The sequence below is a fragment of the Leucoraja erinacea genome, chromosome 16 (assembly GCF_028641065.1).
Source record: "Leucoraja erinacea ecotype New England chromosome 16, Leri_hhj_1, whole genome shotgun sequence".
Taxonomy (NCBI): domain Eukaryota; kingdom Metazoa; phylum Chordata; class Chondrichthyes; order Rajiformes; family Rajidae; genus Leucoraja; species Leucoraja erinaceus.
In genome coordinates, this window is record NC_073392.1 from 21288182 (window position 1) to 21312189 (window position 24008).

Below are 24008 nucleotides of genomic sequence, written 5' to 3' on the forward strand. Positions count from 1 at the left end.
ATGCCACCACTCTGCTTGCTCTCTGGCAACATATATGTATTCCACACAATCTCCTATGGAAATATGTAGATGGAAACTTCTATCATCCTTGTCATCCCCTACAATGGACCAGGCAGACTTGATAACATGCTGACCATCTTCTGCATGCAATACTCCAAATGCAGCCTAATCAAAGTCCTATAAAGTTGCATCATGACTTCCTGTCTCTGATGCCTTAACCAATGAAGACAAGCATACCATATGCCTTCTTTACCACTCCATCTACTTGTGTTGTTGCTTACAGAGAGGTATGGACTCGGAGCCTAAGTCCCCTCTGTTAAAGGCCCTGTCATTAACTGTATATTGTCCCCTTACATTCGTCCTCCCAAAGTGCAACACCTCACATTTGCTCGGATTAAACTGAATCTGCCATTTCTACACCCTTCTACATCTCTGTATCTGATCTGTATCCTGCTGTATGCTTTGTATGCATTCGTTACAGTCCACAACACCAGCAATATTGGTCTCATCTGCAAACGTACTAAGCACCACGTCCATGTTTATGTCCGTGTCATTTATATATATCACAAACATCAGAGCTCCCAGCGCAGATCCCTGTGGAATTTCACCAGTCATAAGCCTCCACCCTGAATATCGTCCTTCCACTATCACCCTCTTGTCTTCTATCAGTAAGCCAGACCTGAATCCATACAACTGAAGCGCATGTCCTACTTAGGCTATTTTTTAGACGACTAGGCTGTCGCTTCATGGTCGCCGGGGTGTCACCTGTATGGTCATGAGTAGTCTCCTCAGTCGTCCAAAGAGTCGTAGCGTCTTTCTGGTCGCCTATGGATTTTCAACACGTTCAAAATTTTTCGGCGATAGTGGGTTGACGCCAAAGAGCGTAGCTTGAATTCTCCTGACGTAGGTGCTGTCGTAGGTTGTCGCTGGTGCTGACTTCGGTGAATTCCATTGGCGATTACCTAGGTCAACCTACGTCAACTGGCGACAGGTACGGGCGACTGAATTGTCTTTAGTTGTCTTAAGTTGTCGCCGACAGGGTCGTAGCTTGTCGCGGGTGGACATAGGTTGACTTCGGTTGTCGTAGGTTGTCGCCTGTGTGGTCGTAGGTTGTCGTAGGTGTGGTCATAGGTGGATGTCCTAATGGGTCGCCGGTTGTTGGTAGCTTGCTGTAGCTTGATGTTGATTAAGTGGTAGGTTGTTGTAGCTTGTCATAGACATTGTCGGAGGGAAGGTCCAGTCGCCGGTTTTTCTGCGTCCTACTATAACAATGACAGTCGCCGGCAGTCTCCTAAAAAATCGCCTAAGTGGGACAGGCCCTTAAGTCACTTTTGATCCTAATCTTTTGTCTATCATCAACCTACCATAGGATACTTTATCAAATGCCTCATTAAAATCCATGTAGATAACATCTACCGCCCTACCCTCATCAATCACCTTCATCATCTCATATGTAGAGAGGAAAAAACATAGTTAATGTTGGAATGATTGGTTAAGATTATTGATGCATTTAATTTATTTCTGAAAGATGTCTTGCATTCTAGACCATTTCATTCATTCTGAAATAACGAACTCTGTTTGCAGATGGGCTGCAATTGCTGCGCCTCACTTGATCACTTCACGAATGGAGACAATAAAAATTCAACATCTGGAGGAGGAAGAACATTTCCGTAAAATCCAGATATCAGACCAAAGTTCTTTGCAGGAGAAGATTGAAGGATTGCAGGTACTCACTTAATTTACTGGAAAAATCCAACCAAAACTGAATGTTGGAACATTCAGTCTAATCTTTCTCAAGTTAATTTTCAAGTTATCTTTGGCTGTTCTGATTAGACCCTTCCTCCACCCAAGAAAAAAAACATTCTGGCAAGTAGTTTCTTCAGATAGAATACCAATGAACTATGATTCTGAACTACAGAGTTAAATCAAACATATTTTAAGTTCTAGAGGAAGGGCATTGGTAGAGAGAACGACGGGACTGTCTGTGTTAGGGTGGTGAGTAAGAGAGACTCAATGACTCTATAGGTACTCAAAATTGGGAGAATTCAATGTCCATGCCCGCAGGATGCAGACTTCCCAAGCGGAATATGAGGTGCTGTTCCTCCAATTTCCGGTGTTGCTCGGTCTGGCCATGGAGGAGACCTAGGACAGAGAGGTCGGACGGGGAATGGGAGGGGGAGTTGAAGTGCTGAGACCGAGCGAAGGTGTTCGGCGAAACGATCGCCCAGCCTCCGCTTAGTCTTACCGATGTAGATCAGCTGACATCTAGAGCAGCGGATGCAATAGATGAGGTTGGAGGAGATACAGGTGAACCTCTGTCGCACCTGGAACGACTGCTTGGGTCCTTGAATGGAGTCGAGAGGGGAGGTAAAAGGACAGGTGTTGCATCTCTTGCGGTTGCAACGGAAAGTGCCCGGGGAGGGGGTGGTACGGGGGGGAAGGGAAGAATTGACCAGGGAGTTACGGAGGGAGCGGTCTTTGCGGAAGGCAGACATGGGGGGAGATGGGAAGATGTGGCGAGTGGTGGGGTCACGTTGGAGGTGGCAAAACTGACGGAGGATTACCTGTTGTATGTGACGGCTGGTGGGGTGAAAGGTGAGGACTAGGGGGACTCTGCCCTTGTTGTGAGTGCGGGGATGGGGAGAGAGAGCAGTGTTGCGGGGTATGGAAGAGACCCTGGTGCGAGCCTCATCTATGGTGGAGGAGGGGAACCCCCGTTCCCTGAAGAATTAGGACATTTCAATGATTCTATTATGTTTTAGTGTCAGCTGAGAAAAGCTGGCTTGTTAATTGTAAACTTATCTTTCAGGAGAGAAATAATAAAGAGAGCAAAATGAGAAAGGTGAAAATCATAAAGTGGAATTATGAGATACAACAGACACTAGTTGGTGGGAATCTGAAATAAGAGAGAATGCACATGTATGATTTCTAACCTTTCCTGGTTATGATGAAAGGCCCATGACATGTGTATTTGTGGGAATGTAATGTGATTTTCCTTTAACCATTTTGTGTAAAACCTGCCCACAAAGGACCAGGCTGTTTTTATTCTTCGGGTGGTAAAGATACCTGGAATTTTGAGGAGCACTGTATTTCAAAATTAACAGGATAGGCTTGTGCCCTAATGGAATCCGAGATGAACTTTTGACTGTACGCCTTCAACATGAAGGCTAATTAATTCTACTATGTAATGTCAACTGTCTCTACCCTGTTGCAAGGTGATCTGTGCTTTTGTTATCTCCTGCTTGACTGTTCAATGCTCTCCAGCTCCCAATATGAACCCTTCATTAAATTACGTTTATCCCAACTTCTGCTACATGTGTTTTAGCATATTCAGCCATCACATGTCACTTAGCAGCTTGAATTGGCTCTTGTCTGCTATTTTTTTTAATCATTTTGAACCTCGTGTATATAATCCTTGTCGCAGATTGGACTTGGATCTGAGCAGTAAGTCCATCAAATCTCATAGATATTCCCACCCACAAATATTAATGGCATTTGTACCACAGCATAGCAGATAACTAATTCCTCATATAACTTTTATATTCCAGATTATTGTAGCTGGATTTTCTGCTTATACTGACATGAGCCGTGCACATGAAACTTCCAATGAAGTCAGACGAATCCACAAACAGTTAGTGGAATCACAGAATCAAGCACAGCTCTATAACAGCAGAGAACGCCTCTTCGAGATGCCAGTCACCAACGTGAGTGTATTCATACAAATATTAAGGCAGGAATAGTGAGAGTAAATTCCCACAAGAATCTATTCTGTGTCTTCAACTATTCACTGAATATATTAATAATAGGGATACCACTGTAGAGATCCTTACCTATGACAGTTTTGTGACATATGTAATGTAGGGAGGCTAGAGACCTTGGGGTAGACCATCAGTGCCAGTGCCAACCCCTGATAGGATTTATCCATTTGGAAGTCCCAAATTGGGGCTGAGATGCTATCCTAATCCAGCAATAGCAACTACAGACACTTCTATGCCGTGCCTATTCTTGCTTTATAGTCTGATGACATTACGAGTCAGGACTCTTCTTCAGACTAGAGTAGTGGGGAGAAAGCTGGAAAAGAGAGGTGGATGGTGGGACAAAGCCTGGCAAGTGATAGGTGGATACAGGCGGAGGTGGGGCTTTGATCGTCAGATGGTTGGAATATATGACAAAGATTAAACGAGGAAGGGGTGTCAGATAAGGAAAAGAGAGGAGGAGTAAAATGTAAAGCTGGACAGAGAGATATGCGTGGCTGGGAACGGGAAAGAGGGGCTTAAAAGGGGGTTATATAGGAGATGAGCATAGGAAGGAGGGGGAAGGATCATACAATATAATACAATACAATACAATACAATACAATACCTTTTATTTGTCATTTGAACCTCACATGAGGTTCAAACGAAATTTGGTTTCTGCAGCCATACATGAAAAGAACCAGGACACACACCAACACAATTTACACAAACATCCATCACAGTGAGTCTCCTCCTCACTGTGATGGAAGGCAAAGTCATGGTGACTATGGTGACTATGGTGGCACGGGATGGCAGGAGAAATGTGTGCGCATTGGTGGTGGGGTGGGGGAGCACGGATAAAGGGGGGGTTGAGATAGATATGTAGTAGTCCAATGTTACCTTGACTACGCCTCCTCCTACCTGCCTCTTGCAAGGACGCCATCCGGTATTCTCAATTTCTCCTTCTCTACTGCATTTGCTCTCAAGCTCAGGTTTTCCACTCTAGGTTATTGAAATGTCCTCTTTCCTCAGTAAAAGTGATTTCTCCTCTGCTGTTGTGAATGGAGCTCTCACCCATGTCTCCTCTGTGTAATACAGTTCTACTCTCACTCCCCCTCTCATCTGATGGAATGAGGATAGAGTTCCGCTGATCCTTGCCTTTCATCTCACCAGTCTTTGTACCCCTGATCCACTCCTTTCACCCCAATGGCCTCTGACATTTTCACCAACAGGCATAACCCTTTCCGTTTTCCAAAGAGACCACTCCTTCGTCAACTCCTTGCTTCACTCAGTCCTTCCAGCATAGCCCGCCCTTCCTCAGGCACTCGCCCTTGCCACCGCAGGCGATGTAACGCCTCCTCTCTCACTTACTTCCAGGGACTTCAGCAGCCCTTCAAGATGAGCTAGAGTTTCATGTGCACCACTTCCCACCTCGTCTACTCCATTTGGTGTTCCTAATGTGACAACCTTTACATCAGTGAGAACAAGCATTCACTCAGCAACTGTTTTGCCCTACACTTGCACTCTGTCTGCCCTGGCTTGCTGGAGCTTGCTGGAAATCCCCTTCCTATTCCCATACCAACCTTTCTGTCCTTGCACTTTTCCATTGCCAAAATGAGACTATATGCTAACTGGAAGAACAGCACCTCGTACTCGGCTTGGTAGCTTACAAGCCAATGGTATGAACATTAAATTCTCCAATTTCAAGTAATAATCCCCATATCCCCCTCTTATCTCATTTCTCTCATTCCAATCTGAAGAAAAGTCGTGACCAAAACGTTGTCTGTCCATTTCGTCCCACGGACGAAGCCTGACTTCTTGAGTTCCTCCAGTATTTTTTCTTTGCTCAAGATTCCAATATCTGCAGTTCCTTTTTTCTTGTGTTATTGTCTCTGTGCCTTCTAGCTTTATCAGGAGAGGACTTCTTCAACAATAAGAAGCGATATATGTAGGCCTTCACGGATGGAGGGAGGTGGGGTACATGGTGACCAATCAGGAAAGAAACAATGGTGCTTTCTCATGAGAAGAACAGATAGGATAAATGCACATGGTCTTTTACCCAGAGAAGAGGAATCAAAAATCGTAGGACATAGGTTTAAAGTGAGGGGGAAAGATTTAATAGGAACCTGGGCGTCAACTTGTTTACACAAAAGGTGGTAGGGTGCATGGAACAAGCTGCCAGAGGAGGTAGCTGAGGCAAGTATTATCACAACGTTTAGAAAACATTTGGACAGGTATATGGATAGGATAGGTATAGAACAATGGTACTTAACCTTTTTGGCACCAGTATGTGCATACGCGAACAAAATACTATATGTGGTATGTATCTTTGTTGGGTTCCTAAACATGGGCTCAACAAATTGACACGTTATTTGTGTCCCTTTCATGACCCACGGCAAAATCCCAATGACCCCCAGGTTAAAAACCATTGGTTTAGAGGGATATGGGCTGAACGCACGCCGGTGGGACTAATGCAGATGTGACATGATGGCCGGCGTGGACAGGTTGGCCCTCAGGGCCTGTTGCCATGCTGCACGACTCTATGTATTAGTATTAGATGCTAATTCAGTTAATAATTTTTGAAACCAACGTTGATAGATTTTTGCGAGGCAGAGTTATTAAGTGATATGAAACCAGGCATTTAAATAAATGTGGAATATAGGAAGGCCATGATCTTACTGAATGGTGGAGCAAATTTGACAACTGAATGGTCTGTTCATGTACCAATAAGTCTCTGATGTCTACCTCCACAGACATATTACTGACCCAGATCTTCCCAGGCTATTCACCTCACTGGTCCATCAAACAACAACTTGCAGAAGAAAATGTTATTTGCGCTGGCAGTTCCTCCTCATGAACTATTATTTATGAATAAGCCTGGATAGTCAGTATGTTTTATTAAGTTTAGTCAACTCTCATGCTGACAGTGACTATCCAAGTTCATTCATAAGTAACTGCTTTGTACATGATTAAATATAAACATTTAGTGCATGATAATGGAAGTATATAACAGGAGCAATTGCTCCTATAGCCATGTGTAAATGATTGTGGTTATATCAGTATGACAGGCTTTACAAGATGGCCAAGGAATTCCAACCCTATCGAGATCTATGGACAACTACATCAGACTGGTTACGGTGGCATGAAAGTTGGATGAATGATCCATTACATACCATTGACGCAGAACAAATAGAACGGAATGTAATTGACGCCTACAAGACTGTGCATCGGTGCACCAAGTATTTCAAGGACATTCCAGGTAAAAAGCTGGTTTGGTTTTCGTTACATAGTGCATATTATTTCTGATAATTTCAAAGATGTTATTTAATTAAAAATAGATAACCAAATAAGTGCATGAAACAAAAGTGAGGGCAAGATGCAATTAATGTAGCAATGTTACAAAATTTTGAGATTAAAAAAATCAAGTCTGCAATTTATCCCATCAGATAAAGCATAACAATAAGTTTAATTTGACACCTAATTCACTTTCATATCTCAAGTAATAAAACAGTTATGGCCATTTTCATACTTGGAAATTAGCATCTTGCTCCCTATTGATTTTCTATGGACATAACAAAAAAGCTGTGATCGTGGACAGTCAAAAGCCCATAACCTTCTTAAAAATTAAGAGAACTGAATGAAATTTTCAGTTATCATAGATTGAAGCATTCTGAAACAAATATAAAATAATCTTACTTGGATGACCTGAAATTAAAGCATATAATTAGTTAGTTACCCAATTGTAGATAATTTCTTTTTTGTTTTTGTTTATTTTATTAGAAGTTAATACAGCACAAAACAGTACAGTGGAACCTAATTTTAGGTGCCAACTATGTAATACCGTAATCCATTCTATGTACAACCTCTAGTTTTATGTTATAAGAAGGAAGGAAGCAGGACAAGAAAAAGAAAACAATAGAAAGAGGAAAAAGTGGAAAAATAGATGGTAGAGAGTAGAAAAACGTGAAGTGTGTATATAAAAAATAAAAAAGGAAGAGAGAAAGTGGAAAGTAGCAATAGAAGAGAAGGCCCCTTAAAAGAGAATTTTTCAAATCTGTATTCGGAGATGTAGATCTATCCGCGTCATGAACTGAAATCAGCAATCTTTACGGTACCGCTGCATCACATGATTCCAAAAAGTCGATGAAAGGAGACCAACTCCTTAAGAATTGGTCATATTTATCTATTAGTCGGAGTCTCATTTCTTCAAGGCGTGCTATGTCCATCATATTCCTAATCCACATTTTAACAGTTGGTGTGGTTGTATTTTTCCAAAATTTAAGTATCAATTTCTTTCCAAATATTAACCCATAATTTAAAAAAAACATTTTGATCTTTATTTAAATTGGTATCTTCTCCTATTATTCCAAATATAATCCATTCCGTTTTGGGTTCTATTCTTGACTTGAAAAGCTTTGTAAATATATCAAATATATCACTCCAAAATGTATTCAACTTTGTACATCCTACAAATGAATGTGTTATATTAGCGTTTTGAAACAAACATTTATCGCATCTGGGAGAGACGTTTGGATAAAATTCATTCAACCTCGTTTTTGAATAATATAGTCTATGTAATAATTTGAATTGAATTAAATTATGTCTTGCATTAATAGAACAGTTATGTGTATTCATCAAATACTTTTCCCATCTATCCTTCGAGATCTTTATCATTAGCTCATGTTCCCAATCTTCCCTTAATGCTTCTGTTGAGGGTGATTCTCTATTTAATATATTATTATAAAAGTATGATATTAATTTTTGTGAATCAGCCAATATTCATTGCTTCTTCTAAAGGATCTAAAAATATAGTTTGAAATCTATGTGTATATTTCTTCATAAAGTCACATACCTGTATATATTTAAAATATTGATTATCCTTCAATTTAAATTTTAATTTTAATTGTTGAAATGATAACAGTTTGCCCACTTCATACATATCCCCTACTTTCCTAATCCCCAGTCTATCCCATTGTTGATATGTGTTGTCGATGAGAGAAGGTTTGAATGCGGGGTTGTTCAATAGTGGGGTTAGTACTGATAAATTATTTAATTTCAATGATACTTTTATTTGTTTCCAAATTCTTATTATATTGTGAATAATTGGGTTCTTCTTATATATTATACTATTCAATTTTATCGGTGAGAGCAGGATCGTTCCTATATCGTGCGGATAGCACTCCTCTTTCTCCATTCTTATCCACTCCAACTGCTGAGTGGAACTATCCAGCCAGTACATTATGTTCTTAATATGCACTGCCCAGTAGTAATATATAAAGTTAGGTAATGATAAACCCCCAACTTCTTTAGATTTGCACAAATGCTTTCGTTGAATTCTATGTGTTCTGTAGTCCCATATAAAATTAGTGATAGTGGAATCTAATTTTTTGAAAAAATATTTTGGAATATATATTGGGATCGCTTGAAACAAATATATTAATTGTGGTAAGAAAGTCATTTTTATAGCGTTAATTCTACCTATCAATGAGAGCGGAAGCGTTTTCCAAAATGTAATCGTATCATTCAGTTTATTTAATAGTGGTATAAAATTGGCACTAAATAATGATTTGTGTCTTCTCGTAATTTGAATACCCAGGTACTTGAATTTTTCTGTTGCAATTTTGAAGGGGAATTTTAGTAAGTGTCTCGAATCCTGTGGTTTTAAAGACATAATTTCGCTTTTATTCCAATTTATTCTATATCCTGAAAAAGAGCCGAATTCCTCAATTAGTGTTAATAAGGTGGGTATACTCGTTTGTGTATTAGTAATATATAAAAGGATATCATCAGCATATAATTAAATTTTATTCTTTGAGTCCTTGCTGTTATATCCGTGAATATTCAGGTGATTTCTAATCTTTTCGGCCAGCGGTTCTATCATAAGGGCAAAGAGCAATGGTGATAAGGCACACCCTTGCCTATTACCCCTTGATAAGTAAAATTTTGGAGATAGCGTATTGTTAGTTAATATTCTTGCCGTAGGTCTATCGTAAAGTAGTTTAATCCATCTAATAAAATTCTCTCCCGTATTAAATTTTTGGAGTACCTTGTATAAATACTGCCATTCTACTTGATCAAATGCCTTCTCTGCATCCAACGTGACCACTGAAATATCTTCATTGTCCTCATTATGAGAGTACATTATATTAAAAAGCCTTCTCAAGTTATTAAATGATTGTCTTTTGGGTATAAATCCCGTTTGATCCGTATTTATTAAATTGTTAATATAATTATTTAGCCTTCTAGCTAGAATCTTTGCTAAAATTTTCTGATCCGTATTTAGAAGTGAAATAGCTCTATAAGAACCCGGTTCATCTAAATCTTTATCTTTTTTTGGTATAAGCGTTATTGTTGCTTCTGCTAAGGTTTCTGGTAGTTTATTTTCAGTATAAGCCTGCATGTATAAATTGAATAATCTTGGTACAATTGACTCCTGAAATCTTTTATAAAATTCATTACTAAAGCCATCTGGTCCTGGGGTCTTCCCATTTTTCAGTGAGTTTATTATTTGTTTTATTTCTTCACTAGTAATCCGTGCTCCTAATTGCTCTTGTTCTAAACTATCCAATTTTGGGAGATTGCAATTATCTAAAAAATTTGTAATTTTACTTACATCTGTCTTTATTTTGGATGTGTATAAATTATGATAAAATTGGGCAAACCTCTTATTAATATCCTTAGGCAATGTTAGAAACTCACCATTATCCGATTTAATTTTTGTAATAGTTTTTTCCTTTTCTCGTTGCTTCAGTTGCCTCGCAAGTAGTTTATGTGGCTTATCCCCAAATTCGAAGTGTGCTTGTTTTGTAATTTGGAATAATCTTATTACTCTAGCCGATAGTATTCTATTGACTTTATATTTCAATAAAGTTATCTTATTATGTTTATTTGTGGTTGGGTCAGTTGCATTGTCCAGTTCTAGTAATTTTATATTCTGTTCTATCCGCTGAAGTTCTCTTTTATTTTCCTTATTTTGAAAACTTTGGTAAGAGATTATGACACCGCGAATATATGCCTTGAAGGTTTCCCATAATAGCGGTGCAGAAATACCCGGTGTGTCATTTATTTCGAAAAAAAGTTTTGTTTGTTCTTTTATATACTCATAACCCTGCGGGTTATTTAACATGTGTGCATTGAACCTCCAAAAAGGTTTTATACTCGGCATTCCCTCAATTTTAAGTATAAAAGTCAATGGTGAGTGATCAGAAATAATACTATTATGATATGATGGTTTATTCGTATACGGGATCAATTTTGTGTCCAGTAAGAATTAGTCAATTCGCGAATAAGTTTTGTGAACTGATGAATAAAATGAGTATTCCCTACCACTTGGATTTGCTATTCTCCAAACATCAGCTATGTTATTATTTTTTATATAAGTATTTAAAAATTCACAGGTCTTAGTTTTAACAAGACGCTTCCCTAGCTTTATTGATTTATCTAAGTATGGATCTATAACACAGTTGAAATCTCCCCCCATTATTATATTTTGTAAATTATGCTCTGCGATTAAATCTATTATTTTCCTAAAGCATTGTGGGTTATCAAAATTAGGCGCGTAAATATTTATCATAGTTAATGGTGTATTGTAAATTTCTCCTGTGACTATAACATATCTTCCCTCTTTATCAGATATGGAATTCTTTAATTTAAAAGGTATGCCCTTCCGAATTATAATGGCCGTGCCTCTTGCTTTAGAAGTGAATGAGGAGTAATAGGTTTGGCCTATCCAATTTGCCCTTAATCTGATCTGAGTTTGTTGTTTCAAATGTGTCTCTTGTAGGAAAGCAATATCCATATTTAATGATTTTAATTGTGCCAGAATTTTACCTCTTTTAATTGGCTCATTCGCACCTCTGATGTTCCAACTACAGAAGGTGAGACCTCCGATATTTATTCGACTATTATCTTGCATTGGCTATTATTACCAGACTGTATAATTCATGTGATGCAGCCAAGTACCTCAGAATCCCGAATCCAGAGTTGTCCTTCATAATTTCTACAGTAGTTCTACATCTCCTGACACTATTAAACATAATTAAGGGAAAGAGAAAAACATAAAATAAAGTGTACATAAAAATGATTGAGTCATACAACACATAATTGTGAATAAACAAAAAAAGTGAATGTAATTTATCAAAAAAGCGATAAATTACAAAAAATCCACCTAAGGTAGCTAGATTTGTTTTTAAATTGACCTCCGTCGATGAGATTATGCACCTTATCCCCCTATTAGAATTTGACCCAACGTTAGTCGGTTCCCTCTAATTGTTACCAAAATTATCATATCAGGTCATCGCTGAACAGTTTAAAATAGAATAAAATAAAAGGGAAGGTAGAAGATTTGGATTAAAATAAAAGTAATTATGGGTTAAAATACCTCGTCAAAAATTACACTTTTCATTTACCTGTATGTTAGTTAATTCATTATTAGTATTTTGTAATTAAAATATATGTCTAACCTCCCCACCCTTCCTGCTATATAGTTAATCGTGTTAGTATAGGACATTACGCCTTTAACGTTGGTTGAGTATATTGCGCGTAATTGGTTAATTAGTTAGTTAGTTATATGTGTAAATAATAGGTCATATAGTGTGGAACAGATGCCTCATATCATGGCCATTTCAAAAGGAGACAGTCTCATAGTTCTCCGTGTTGAAGGGTTTGGTGATGTGCTTGCAACCTTGAGCTTTCAGTTCTTTCAGCCTTGTGCTTTCAGTTCAGAAGATTAGTTCGGCCTGTGTTATTAACAGCACATTCTTGCCAGATAAGACTGTCTGGTAACTGTCTGAAGCGTTCTAGTGTTTTAATTTGAACAGAAAAAACAGTTTCACAGATACAATGGCAATTAATCTGTTCCTGGTTGAATTTTGTTTAAAATCTCCTGGGCGTATTTGCAAGCAGAGTCCGGGTCCGTGAATGAGCGTTGCTTGCCCTTAAACGTAATTAGCATTTTTGCTGGATAGATCACGCCATAACGAACTTCAGAATGTCCATATAAAACACTGCTTGCCCTTTTAAACTCGCGTCTTTTTGCCAGAATTTCCCGAGGGTAATCCCTGTAGAATCTTACGATATTATCAGCGAATGTAAGATTTTCTCCATAGTTTATCTTCTTTAATAGAGTTTCCACAGTTGAAATATCTAGAAACTTTACAATAATTTGCCTTGGTTTAGCATTATCATGTTTTTGGAGGCGACCCACTCGATGAGCCAGATCTATCTTTGGTTTTTCAGGAAGTTTGAAAACATCTTTAAGTAGATTAGTAATAAAATCACGCATTTGAAGGCCGTGTTCAGCACCCTCTTTAACTCCTACTAATCTCAGATTTTGCCTCCTTGACCTGGCCTCTAAATCTTGACATTTCTCATTCAGTTTATTCGTTAACTCCCAGTTCGTATCGTGTTGTTTTTTCAGACCTGTTATCTCTTGGCTCATCTGTTCCATCTCACCCTCCATTTCTTCCATCAATTTTTCCGTGTCTGTTAATTGCTTCAGCAGGATGTCATGTTTGTTGTTATAATCTCTCCGCATACTTTCCATTTCCTTCGCTGTCCTGGACTCCAAATCTTTAAACTGCTGATTCAGGGCTACATAAAGCTCTTTTACTTCGCCGCAGCTATTATCAATTTTCTTAGAAAGATTGCCCTCCATAGTGGAGAAGTTATTCTGAATTGTAGAATTCATTTTGGCAAATTGCTTCTGAAGATCTTTAGTAATGTCTTTAAGAATATTAGCTCTTACCGTTTCTTCCCAGCTTTTCATTTCTTTCTCCTTTGTATCACTTCTCGCAGCCATATCGCTTGTAGGTTGTTGAGGTTCCAGCTCCTCTTCCAAACTTTCAAACGTGAGTTCAGGGGTAGTTTCAAGCTCATCCAGAGCTTTTTGGAGCTGGAAACTGATTGTAGTTTTCTTGGGTCCTCTCTGACCTCTTCTCTTTCTCATCCAGTTTTTACGATAAGATCGTTTTAAATCCCAAAACCACCAGTACCGTTTGATGGAGTCAGTACCCTTGACGTTCAGCAAACCTGATAAGAATTTTTAACTCGATCCTGGCATGGGAGTCGACTTTAAACGCGATTTGTCTGGAGGAGAGCTCAGTGCAGCTGCCTTCACTGCTTCATAGCAGCCACTGGAAGTCCAATTGTAGCTAATTTCAAACTTCAATTACTAGATCTAAACACCTATCCATTTCTTAATAAATGATTAACATTTTTAAATAGCCCAAGTGTCCAAATAATATTCACAAATAATTCACAATAAAACATGATTTTTAAATCTCATTTACATCAATTTATAGGCCAAATGGAAGGAATTTAGTGTTCATTTGCTGTAAATTAAAGTCAATTTAAATCGGCTTTCTAGTGGTTTCCTGTGAACGCGCTGGTTTAGAACGTTCACATTGCGCTGGATTTGTGCCCTCAAGTGCCCAGAAAAATACTGCGGGATATAAAGAGCCCAAAATGAACTGCTCGTTATAGAAAACTTTATATTACAGGGTTATACACAAGCCCCATTTAATGTAAAAATAAGGTATATACCTTTAATTGTTTGCTTTATAAAACCCTGGGGCTGCGAGAGGTTGCGGAGTGAGAGAGTGATTTTTAAACTACTATAAATATTATACAAGGCCATAAAAACTAATAATACCTTTTGCGATGGGGTCTTTCAGCGATTTTCCGTTAATGATTTACTAGGCTGAACATTTTCGATTGGAACAGCCTAGTAAAAATCGCGTTTTAAACCCGCCCCCTCTAAACAGCGCCAAAATCACACATACGGGGTAGGGCAGATGCTCAGCCACGATTCAGGTAGGTTTTGTAACATACCTAATTAATGGTTGATGCGGGGTCGATGGAATTGGAAGAAGATAAATGCCTTCTCAGTAATGTTGAGAATTAATGTAAATTACTGAGTATGCTTCAGTATTACTGAATAAACATGTCATTATATAAACAAACGAGCATATTAGGTATTTTGATGGGTAACGTTGATATATATCCAAGAAGTTAAATGGAAACTCATTTTGCCTTTATTTTAAGAGAAATAGTCCAACTGTCACTCAGTGACACATTAGACAAAGGTAGTTAATGATTTGCTCTTTCAGATTCAGACATTTGCCTTTCATATCTTTTCATTTACCAAATACAGGTCTGAAGAAGGTTTTCGACACAAAACATCACACCATTCCTTTTCTCCCAAGATGCTGCCTGACCCACTGAGTTACTCCAGCTTTTTGTGTCTACCTATAGGTCTTTCAGATGTTGCATTGAAAATACGATTCATGATTGAGGAATTTAAGCCATATATCCCCCTCATCCAAGCACTGCGAAATCCTGGGATGCGAAACAGACACTGGGAAATCTTATCAGAACAGATCCAAATATCAATTAAGCCTAAGGCTAATCTGACATTCGCACGATGTTTAGACATGCATCTTCAAGAACATATAGAGGCCATAGCCAAGGTAGCAGAAGTAGCTGGAAAGGAATATGCCATTGAACAGGTACATATTCAGAACTTTGTTTTAAAACTGCAGTAAAATTTGTTGTCTGATACAAATGACATCCCATAGGGACTGTTTATCCATTGCATTTAGTAATGACTGTACATAATTTTCCTTTATATCTCTTCTGCCTGAACATATCTAGATGGGATAAAAACCATCCAAGAAGTGCCAAGCATCACTACAAAACTCTTTTTAAAATTGATAAAAACTAAGAAAACGCTCCAAACAATCTAACAAATTTGATAAAAATAAAATATTGCATGAAACTGCAAAAAAAAAAAACAGGATATAAAATAGCATGTATCAAATAGCCTCTGGTCCTAACAATCTTAGATCCTTTTAACTCCTGGCTGTAGTAATAACTTTAACACATGTTTCTCTTTAATTCCAACTGTGGACACCAGTAACTTCCTTCTGCCTTTAGAGGTTGTCAGGAGCTATGGAATTGAATTACAAAATTATTCTATGCAAGTATTTGCCCTAGCTGGATACAATTTGAAGTTACATTGCTGTTGCATAATCCTGAAGTGATGTCATTAAATAGGTTATTTTATTTACCAGCAAAATAATTTGTATTATTTTTAGAATCACAAAAGCTTTATAGAACAGAAACCATATATCAGTCTAGCAAGTCTATATTGGCATTTATGCGTTATGTGAGCCTCCTCCCAATCTATTTTATTCCTTCAATCTTCTATAATTTCTATTTCATTCTGCTTCATGTCATCTGCGGTATTTTAATCACTTCACGCGGTAGGAAGATCCATTTTGCAATGTGAGCACAAAAAAATTAATTTTAATTCATTCTTGGACTAGTTTAGTGGAAACATCTTCATGATATCTACCCAAACAAACACACACAATTTTAGAGATAATGTTAAGGTTATCTCTTAGTTTGCTCTTCTCTTCAGAGGAAATATGACAATTCATCATCGATAGGACAGGTTTAGAGGATATGGGCCAAATGCAGGCAGATGGGACATGTAGATGGGACATGTTGGGTGATGTGGACAAGTTGGACCGAAAAGCCTGTTTCTATGCTTTATGACTATGTTTCCAGCCCAACACAGAAACAAAATCTTGATCGCTAACACTAAGAAAGACAAGGTTGTCTGTCAATTAACATACGAACACTTACAAGATGAACTCCATGGCACACCTGATTCTTCCTTTCCGATTTCTACTCCCATCTAGTTGTTCACTTGCCATAGGGTAGTTGCCCAATAACATCACAATTTGAGTTCCTGTAAGCTGGGAAAGCATCTTCTTGGCACCTTCACTGTTTAACATCGAGACATAGTCACAATTAAAAAGGAATCAGAAACCCCATAATTTAAATAGTCATTAATTATCATTCCTTCATTACTTTTCATCTCAATATTCTCCTCACCACAAATATAAGTCAGAAGCAAATCGTCACGCTAAACATATTTATATATCCAATCAAAACCAAAACTGTTGACCAAAAATCAAAATCATTGTTTGATCAACCATGTGCATTCCATCAATATATGATTTTCCCATGCCTTTGCCTGCAATACATATGAATACACCCATCAAATCCTTACGTGAGGTAGACATTTGAAAATCTGTATGAATTACACCAGGGCAAGCCTGCATGAGTAGGAGTAGAGTTGTGACTTTATAGCGCCAGAGACCCGGGTTTGATCCTGACTATGGGTGCTTGTGTGCATGGAGTTTGTACATTCTCCCCCTGACCTGCGGGGTTTTCTCCGGGATCTCCGGTTTCCTCTCACACTCTGAGGACATACAGGATTTTAGGGTGATCACTGGTCGATGCGGACTCGGTGGACCAAAGGGCCTGTTCCGCTTTGTATCTCAAAACTAAACTAAACTAAACTAAACTAAACTAAAAAGAAGAGAAAAGGGTTGTTTTAATTTTTTTTAAAGCTTCAATTTGCTTTGAAAAAAATTGTTTTACCTAGTTTATCTAATTTATCATTGGTGATGATTATGAGTATTCACTGTTAAATTTTAGATGCGGCAGAGACGGAGGAATTGGGAGCAGGGGATAGTCTTTGCAGGAGATAGGGTGGGAAGAAATGTAGTCTATATACTGTAGCTGTGGGAGTCTGTAGGTTAGTAATAGACATCAGTCGATAGTCTATCTCCTGTGATGGAGACGGTGAGATTAAGAAAGGGGAAGGAGGTGTCGGAAATGATCCAAGTGAATTTGAGTGCAGGATGGAAATTGGTAGTGAAGTGAATGAAGTCCATCAGTTCTACAGGGGTGCAGGAGGTGGCCCCGATCCAGTCGTCAATATAATGGAGATAGAGTTTGGGGATAGGGCCAGTGTACAAGTAAACAAATAAACAAGCTTTTATTTTGTATATGCTAGCACTTCAATGCAAACATTTTATATTTCAAAATGCATTAGATCGACGCTGGTCTGATTTTAGACCCAAAGTAAGTCTTATGCTGCGAACTTGCAACTGTTTAGTCAAACAAAAAATCTCCAAACAATAATGTTTGAAACCTCATTTGTAGGCTCTGGATAAGATGGAAGCTGATTGGGAAAATATTAACTTTGATGTGATGCCATATAAAGAAACAGGAACATTTATCTTAAAAAGTCCAGATGAAGCTTCTCAATTACTAGATGATCATATTGTCATGACACAAAGCATGGCTTTCTCACCATTTAAAAAAGCATATGAAGTAAGGATCAGCAGTTGGGAAAACAAACTGCGGATGACCCAGGTGAGATTTGTTTAGATTATATAACTCAACAAGACTTTCGGAATCTGCATACAATCACCACAGATTTAAAGCTTGACTTACAAGCAAACAATAGGTTATAATCCTGTGGGTCTCAAGATCCACCATGGCAGAGAAAAATGCCCGGGAGAGCTTGGTGTGGGGCCTCGCATTGACCATTACCTTCTAAGAGGTAGGCCAAATCAGTCGAGTGAAGCCCAGTGGCACAGGATAGTCCAAAGGGTAGCAGCACCTCAGGCAAAGCTCAACCAAGTACTATCCCACCAACGGAAACGAGTCCAGGGCCCAACCAGCCACAGTCAGCGGTAGAGAGGAAGATGGAAGGGAAAAAGCAAAATGGAGCAGTCACTGGCTGTGGCTGAAGAGAAAATATGCTGTCTGGGCTGCCACATGACCATCTAGAGGCTACCCACGAGGCACACACCCAGGGCTGATCACCCTGGGGTGGGCCTGCCTCGACTGAGGGTGTCTTGTGATAAAAGGCCGAAACACGCAGTGATGTTGAGGTACACAACTGAAGATGTGTCTGATTGGTAGCAAAATCATCTAGTGGTCACCCCCAAGAATACCGGGTGTCAGTTGTGGTGAAGAACCTTAGGGAATGTAACATCCAGTCCTACTAATCAATAGAAAAGAGAAAGAATGTTTTCTACACTTTATAAGAATGTAATTAGAAATGAAAACACATCCCAAAATTATTGGTAGATCCATGGTTAGAGAAGAATACTGTTAACAATTCAGGTTAATTACCTTTCTTGAAGAAATTATTAGAATTATAAGTGAGTATACTTGTAATCTTTGCAAATGCAATTATATTATATTTATATTTTGTGTTATTTCAGGATGTCCTGGAAGAATGGCTGCAGTGTCAGAGATCTTGGATTTACCTGGAACCTATCTTCAGCTCTGATGATATTAATAGACAGCTGCCAGTGGAAAGTAAACGATATCATACCATGGAACGGCTATGGATAACTGTAATGAAAAGTGCAAATGAAAATAGAAAGGTACTGTGCTCTTATGTTTATCTTGCTAACAAAATGTTGTCTGTTTTTAATACTCAATTCTTTCTTGGTCCAAACCACCAAGTATTATAGTGATGCTGCCCACTCTAATGACTTTGCCATCTTGCTATCAAACCAGCTGCAAGAGACTGAATGGTGTGGTATGGATGACATACCATTCCAAGATAATAGCCATATTTTTCTTAAATTTTGTGGTTCCATAAGGAAGTAGGTACTATTTTTCCTCTTGTTGATTGTCTCGTTATTGAATGATATTAAAGCAACATGTGATGGACCAAGATGACATACCTGAACATTATTATGGCTATTATAAGAGTGCATTAAAGGATGCACTTGATCTGAAGGTAACTTTCAAATGATCTCTGTCCTTGCCACTGTATATCTACCCTGCAATTGATTTACATCAATTGGCTCGTCTTTGCCATTATACCTCCAGCAATGAATACCTGAAATGTAGCTGCCTGCATATTTATCCATGCCTGTTTCTAAATTGGTACATCAGTTTGAATCAAAGCTGATTCCACTCTTCTACCTATATTTTATTCCCATATTTTCTTCACTTGTTTCTTGACTACCAAGATATGTGTGCTTTAATCCTACTATTTAACTTGGCCTCTGCAATTTCACTTTACCTTTGGTACAGTCACACGGATCCTGGACATGCGGTGGCGCTGTTACTGGCTGCCTCCGCCCACAGTCTGGCTGTCTTTTTTATTTTTTGTTATGTTTAGAGTGTTTTTTTTGTTTTTTTCAGTATTTTACGTGGGGGGAAACGGGTTGGGTAAGGGGGAAACCGTCCTTCAGTCGCTTCCTTGCGAGGATGTGTGGCTAACATCCGAGTCGTGTCCTCGCCCCCCTCCCCCCCCCCCCCTCGCGGCCTACCAACTGGATGGAGGCAGCCTTTCCTGCCGGGACCAGACCAGAGCTTCAGCAGCTGCGCTCGATACATCGTGGAGCGGGCGAGGCCTTACCTGGGATTGCCGCTTGGAGCTCTGGAGTGTTGGGCCGTTGCTCCAACATCGCGGAGCTGTGGGTGCGGAGCCGACGCTATTGGGGTGCTGAAGGCGGCCCGGGTGGCGTGCAGGGCAGTGATGCTCCCCACCACCATCCCCACGATGATCCAGTAGGGCATGCTGGCTGAGGTGGACGCGCTGCGGGGCCACAGGTACGGAGCCCGCAGCCGGTCCCAAAGGGGCTCCAGCGCCAGCCGTGGGCAGCTGTGGAAGGGGAGCGAGTTAGGATTAAGGTTAGGCATTTTCCTATCAGTGGAAGATGCCTAAGCCTTCCCCCAGTCTGGCACTGCCGCAGTCCCACTATGACCATGACTCCCATTCTGCACACTGGCAGTCAGTGGGGTTAACTAAACGGGGGAACCCAGAGGAACTGCCCTCACCCATTAATTAGGCTGGTTCAGGAGCTAGACCTCTGTGGCAGTCTCATTCAAAATACACACTCACAATTAAATTCATTATATTATTTTTGTATAATATAATTATACATAATTATATATGATTACAGTCATATTCATGTCATATATATATATATATATAGTATAATAATATATGGTTTAAATAGACTGCAACACGGAAATAGGCTCCCATGGTGTAATATGGGCATTAGACACTAGATGGCGCTTACTTTTTTGATCTCATTTTCTAATTAGTTTAATTAATTAATGTGCAACGTTTGGTACTGACGAGTTATAACTTCCTTCTCAATTATATTTTATCTAAATCTGTGCAAAATTTCATGTAGTTCCGATACACGGGTCAGATTTCTAGACAAAGTTTTGATACTCGGCCCACAGCCTTAATGAGGAATTTGTAAGAAAGGTAGTGAGATATCTTTATTTTGTTTTGTTGATATTCATCGATATTGCAGGTACTTATGTACAAGGACATACAATCAGTGGGTAATTCAACAGTTAGAATGACATGAAATCACATCACTGTAATTGGTTAGGATATTATATATCTCAAAGCGGCTGAATGCTTTAATGGGACTAGCAGTAGTGTTGAAAATGTTATTGCTCAAATAAATACTTAACTTTTATCTGACATTTTTGAAACATTTGTGCAATGACATTATTATTACTATTCTTCATACATCTCTCAGGAAAAATCTGTGTAAAAAGTGTCTTATCATTGATATGAGAATTATGATTGCTTGTTTATTAACATTATAGCCCCTTTCCATAGATTATTGAATTATGTCCTGATGGAAGGCTGCTAGAGAATTTGCGTGAATGCAACAAACAACTTGACCTTGTGCAGAAAGGTCTCAGTGAATATCTGGAGACAAAGCGAGGCTCTTTCCCAAGGTATCTAAGTTTACAAAACTGTTAGAAAGATAATATTCATATTTCTGAAGTAGATTAAAAAAATATTGTAGGGTAGTTCTTCTGGATTGGAAAAAATGTGATTATTTGATTACATAAATTGGTAGAGGCCTTCTTAAAAAAATGGTTCCTTAAAAAATAGCAGTATTTGATTCAGCCATGAAACACCATGGACTAAAATGAGACAATTGTTCAGAAAAATCTAAACAATCTCTGCAAAGACAAGAAGTTAGGTTAGAAAACTAATCCTGGAAATAATTATCAGGTACTAATTAAACATTCCAATTACCTCTAAGAGCACAAATCTGCCATAGGATATGGCACAGAGGCAGCACTATTGCATCTGAACAAATAGTTGGGAGGTTGAGCCTGTTCCAGAGATAAGGGCATAGAACTCATTCTCAAAGTGCTGGATGAAATATGGTTATGTGGTTTAAAACAGAATTTACAATGAGTAGAGCAAAATTGTACTCAATCCTTGGCTGTTTTGGTCCCAGTGGAAAATTTGCCACTTGACATTACATTTAATGTTATATTTAAGAGGGAGTTAGATGTGGCCCTTGTGGCTAAGGGGATCAGGGGGTATGGAGAGAAGGCAGGTACGGGATACTAAGTTGGATGATCAGCCATGATCATATTGAATGGCGGTGCAGGCTCGAAGGGCCGAATGGCCTACTCCTGCACCTAATTTCTATATTTCTATATTTCTAATGCAAGAAATGTGTCCCAAAGACATTGGCAACAGTGCAATGTCTATTATGATTTCTTTAATCCTACTGGTGTGAAAAACAATATTCCTAGTTTATTCACAGAACAATTGTTTTTGTTCCAATAAGACTTTTCCTCTTCTATCGATTTCCTCTTCTATTTAAAAGAACTATTACTTTCCAGCTGAATTATTTGCCATAGCTCTCTACTGCCCTGTATTATCTAAATGTTCACACTTAATTCTGATTCTTCCTTGCACCATCAACTGGATTTGTGACTCAAATCTTACTTCCAATAGTATTTATCTACACCTCTTGGTGGATAACATGGAAATGGAACACAAGCATTGGAAGCACCATAGGTAGCCAGGGAACAGCTTGAGTGGAAGAATAGAGGGGCTAAAATATATTTTTTATCCAGGCATGTTGCATCATAGCTACATAAGATGGACTTCACCAATGAGATCTACCAGTTGATGTGACTTCAAAAATTGGCTCATGTACATGCATGGACTCCATCGCTGTTGAAATGCAGTTCACAGTCACTCTAGGGTTCCAGGCACTTCCACCAATCTGTGCCACATCTTACAGTTTGTTGTTTACTGCTGCATTTGGAAGCTCAATAAACTCTATACTCAAGGTAACAAGGCTTCATTTACTTTACTTCAGCCCAAAGCATGAGACTGACAAGGAACAGATTATGCAAGCAACTGATACACAAGTATTACTCCGAGCAGAGATCTCCAGAGCAATTGCTTGGTATAGGCTGTCTGTGAACCCATTTCTCCTCATTATAGGTTCTCCAAGTCCCTTTCATACTTACTCGCCTCTCCTAGGTTTGTTGTAGCCATTTTACACAAAGTGTTATTTTGTGCAAGTCATGCAGGTGCCCCGTTATGGGCTGGGTCACAAAATCATATGGTGCTACTAATGTCATTAGCTGCACGTCATTTTTGCTGGGTAGACTGTCAGTGTATGCAGAGGTAAACAAATAGCACTGTGCTCCAGATAAACTTGACAATGCATGAGAAAATAATGATGCACCTACAGAATAATAGGGCTAGCAATGCTATGCTCTTTTTGTGCTTTCAAATAGAAACAGAAGAATTTTTCGGCTAATAATAAAATTTAGATTGACGGGAGTTGCTCTGTTGGATGTGATGTTGTTTGGAGTTGATGATTAACCAGATTCCATTGGGCCTATATCTTTCCTTATGTCAATTTGTCCCTGTGTTGGTAATTTCCATAAACAACCCACTGTAGGAGCAGATTCATTTTTTGTGCCATTTCCCAATATCTACAGCTATTTCTCTTATATTCTGTCTGAAGAAGGGTCTCGACCTGAAACGTCACCCATTCCTTCTCGCCAGAGATGCTGCCTGTCCCACTGAGTTACTCCAGCTTTTTGTGTCTATCTTTTATATTCAAACTGTTTATTACATGCCTCTAGTCTCATTACATCACCACTGTGCACGTCAACAATGGCGAATGGAGTGCCACAAGGCTCGCTGTTGGGGCCGCAACTGTTTACCATATATATTAATGATTTGGAAGAGGGAATTATGAGCAACACTAGCAAGTTTGCGGATGACACAAAGCTGGGTGGCAGTGTGAAGAGGATGTTAGGAGGTTGCAGGGTGACCTGGACAGGTTGAGTGAGTGGGCAGATGAGTGGCAGATGCGGTATAATATAGATAAATGTGAGGTTATCCACTTTGGCGGCAAAAACAAGGGGGCAGATTATTATCTCAACAGGGTTAGGTTAGGTAAGGGGGAGGTACAGCGAGACCTGGGTGTCCTTGTACACCGGTCACTGAACGTTGGCGTGCAGGTACAGCAGGCAGTTGAAGAAAGCTAATGGAATGTTTGCCTTCATAACAAGAGGATTTCAGTATAGGGGTATAGAGGTTCTTCTGCAGTTGTATAGGGCTCTGGTGAGACCACATCTGGAATA

At 39.1% G+C, this 24008-nt stretch overlaps 1 protein-coding gene across 1 annotated transcript in view; it reads left to right on the forward strand.

Annotated features, from left to right (window-relative positions):
* The window catches only part of dnah1 (dynein, axonemal, heavy chain 1), a 217222-nt gene that overhangs the window by 44028 nt on the left and 149186 nt on the right, over nt 1–24008 (forward strand). Inside the window, exons 17-23 of the mRNA XM_055647806.1 lie at nt 1585–1726; nt 3549–3704; nt 6795–6993; nt 14988–15241; nt 17754–17966; nt 18827–18991; nt 21208–21329. Of these exons, the coding sequence (XP_055503781.1) occupies nt 1585–1726; nt 3549–3704; nt 6795–6993; nt 14988–15241; nt 17754–17966; nt 18827–18991; nt 21208–21329 (1251 nt within the window). The remainder of the gene's footprint in view (nt 1–1584; nt 1727–3548; nt 3705–6794; nt 6994–14987; nt 15242–17753; nt 17967–18826; nt 18992–21207; nt 21330–24008) is intronic.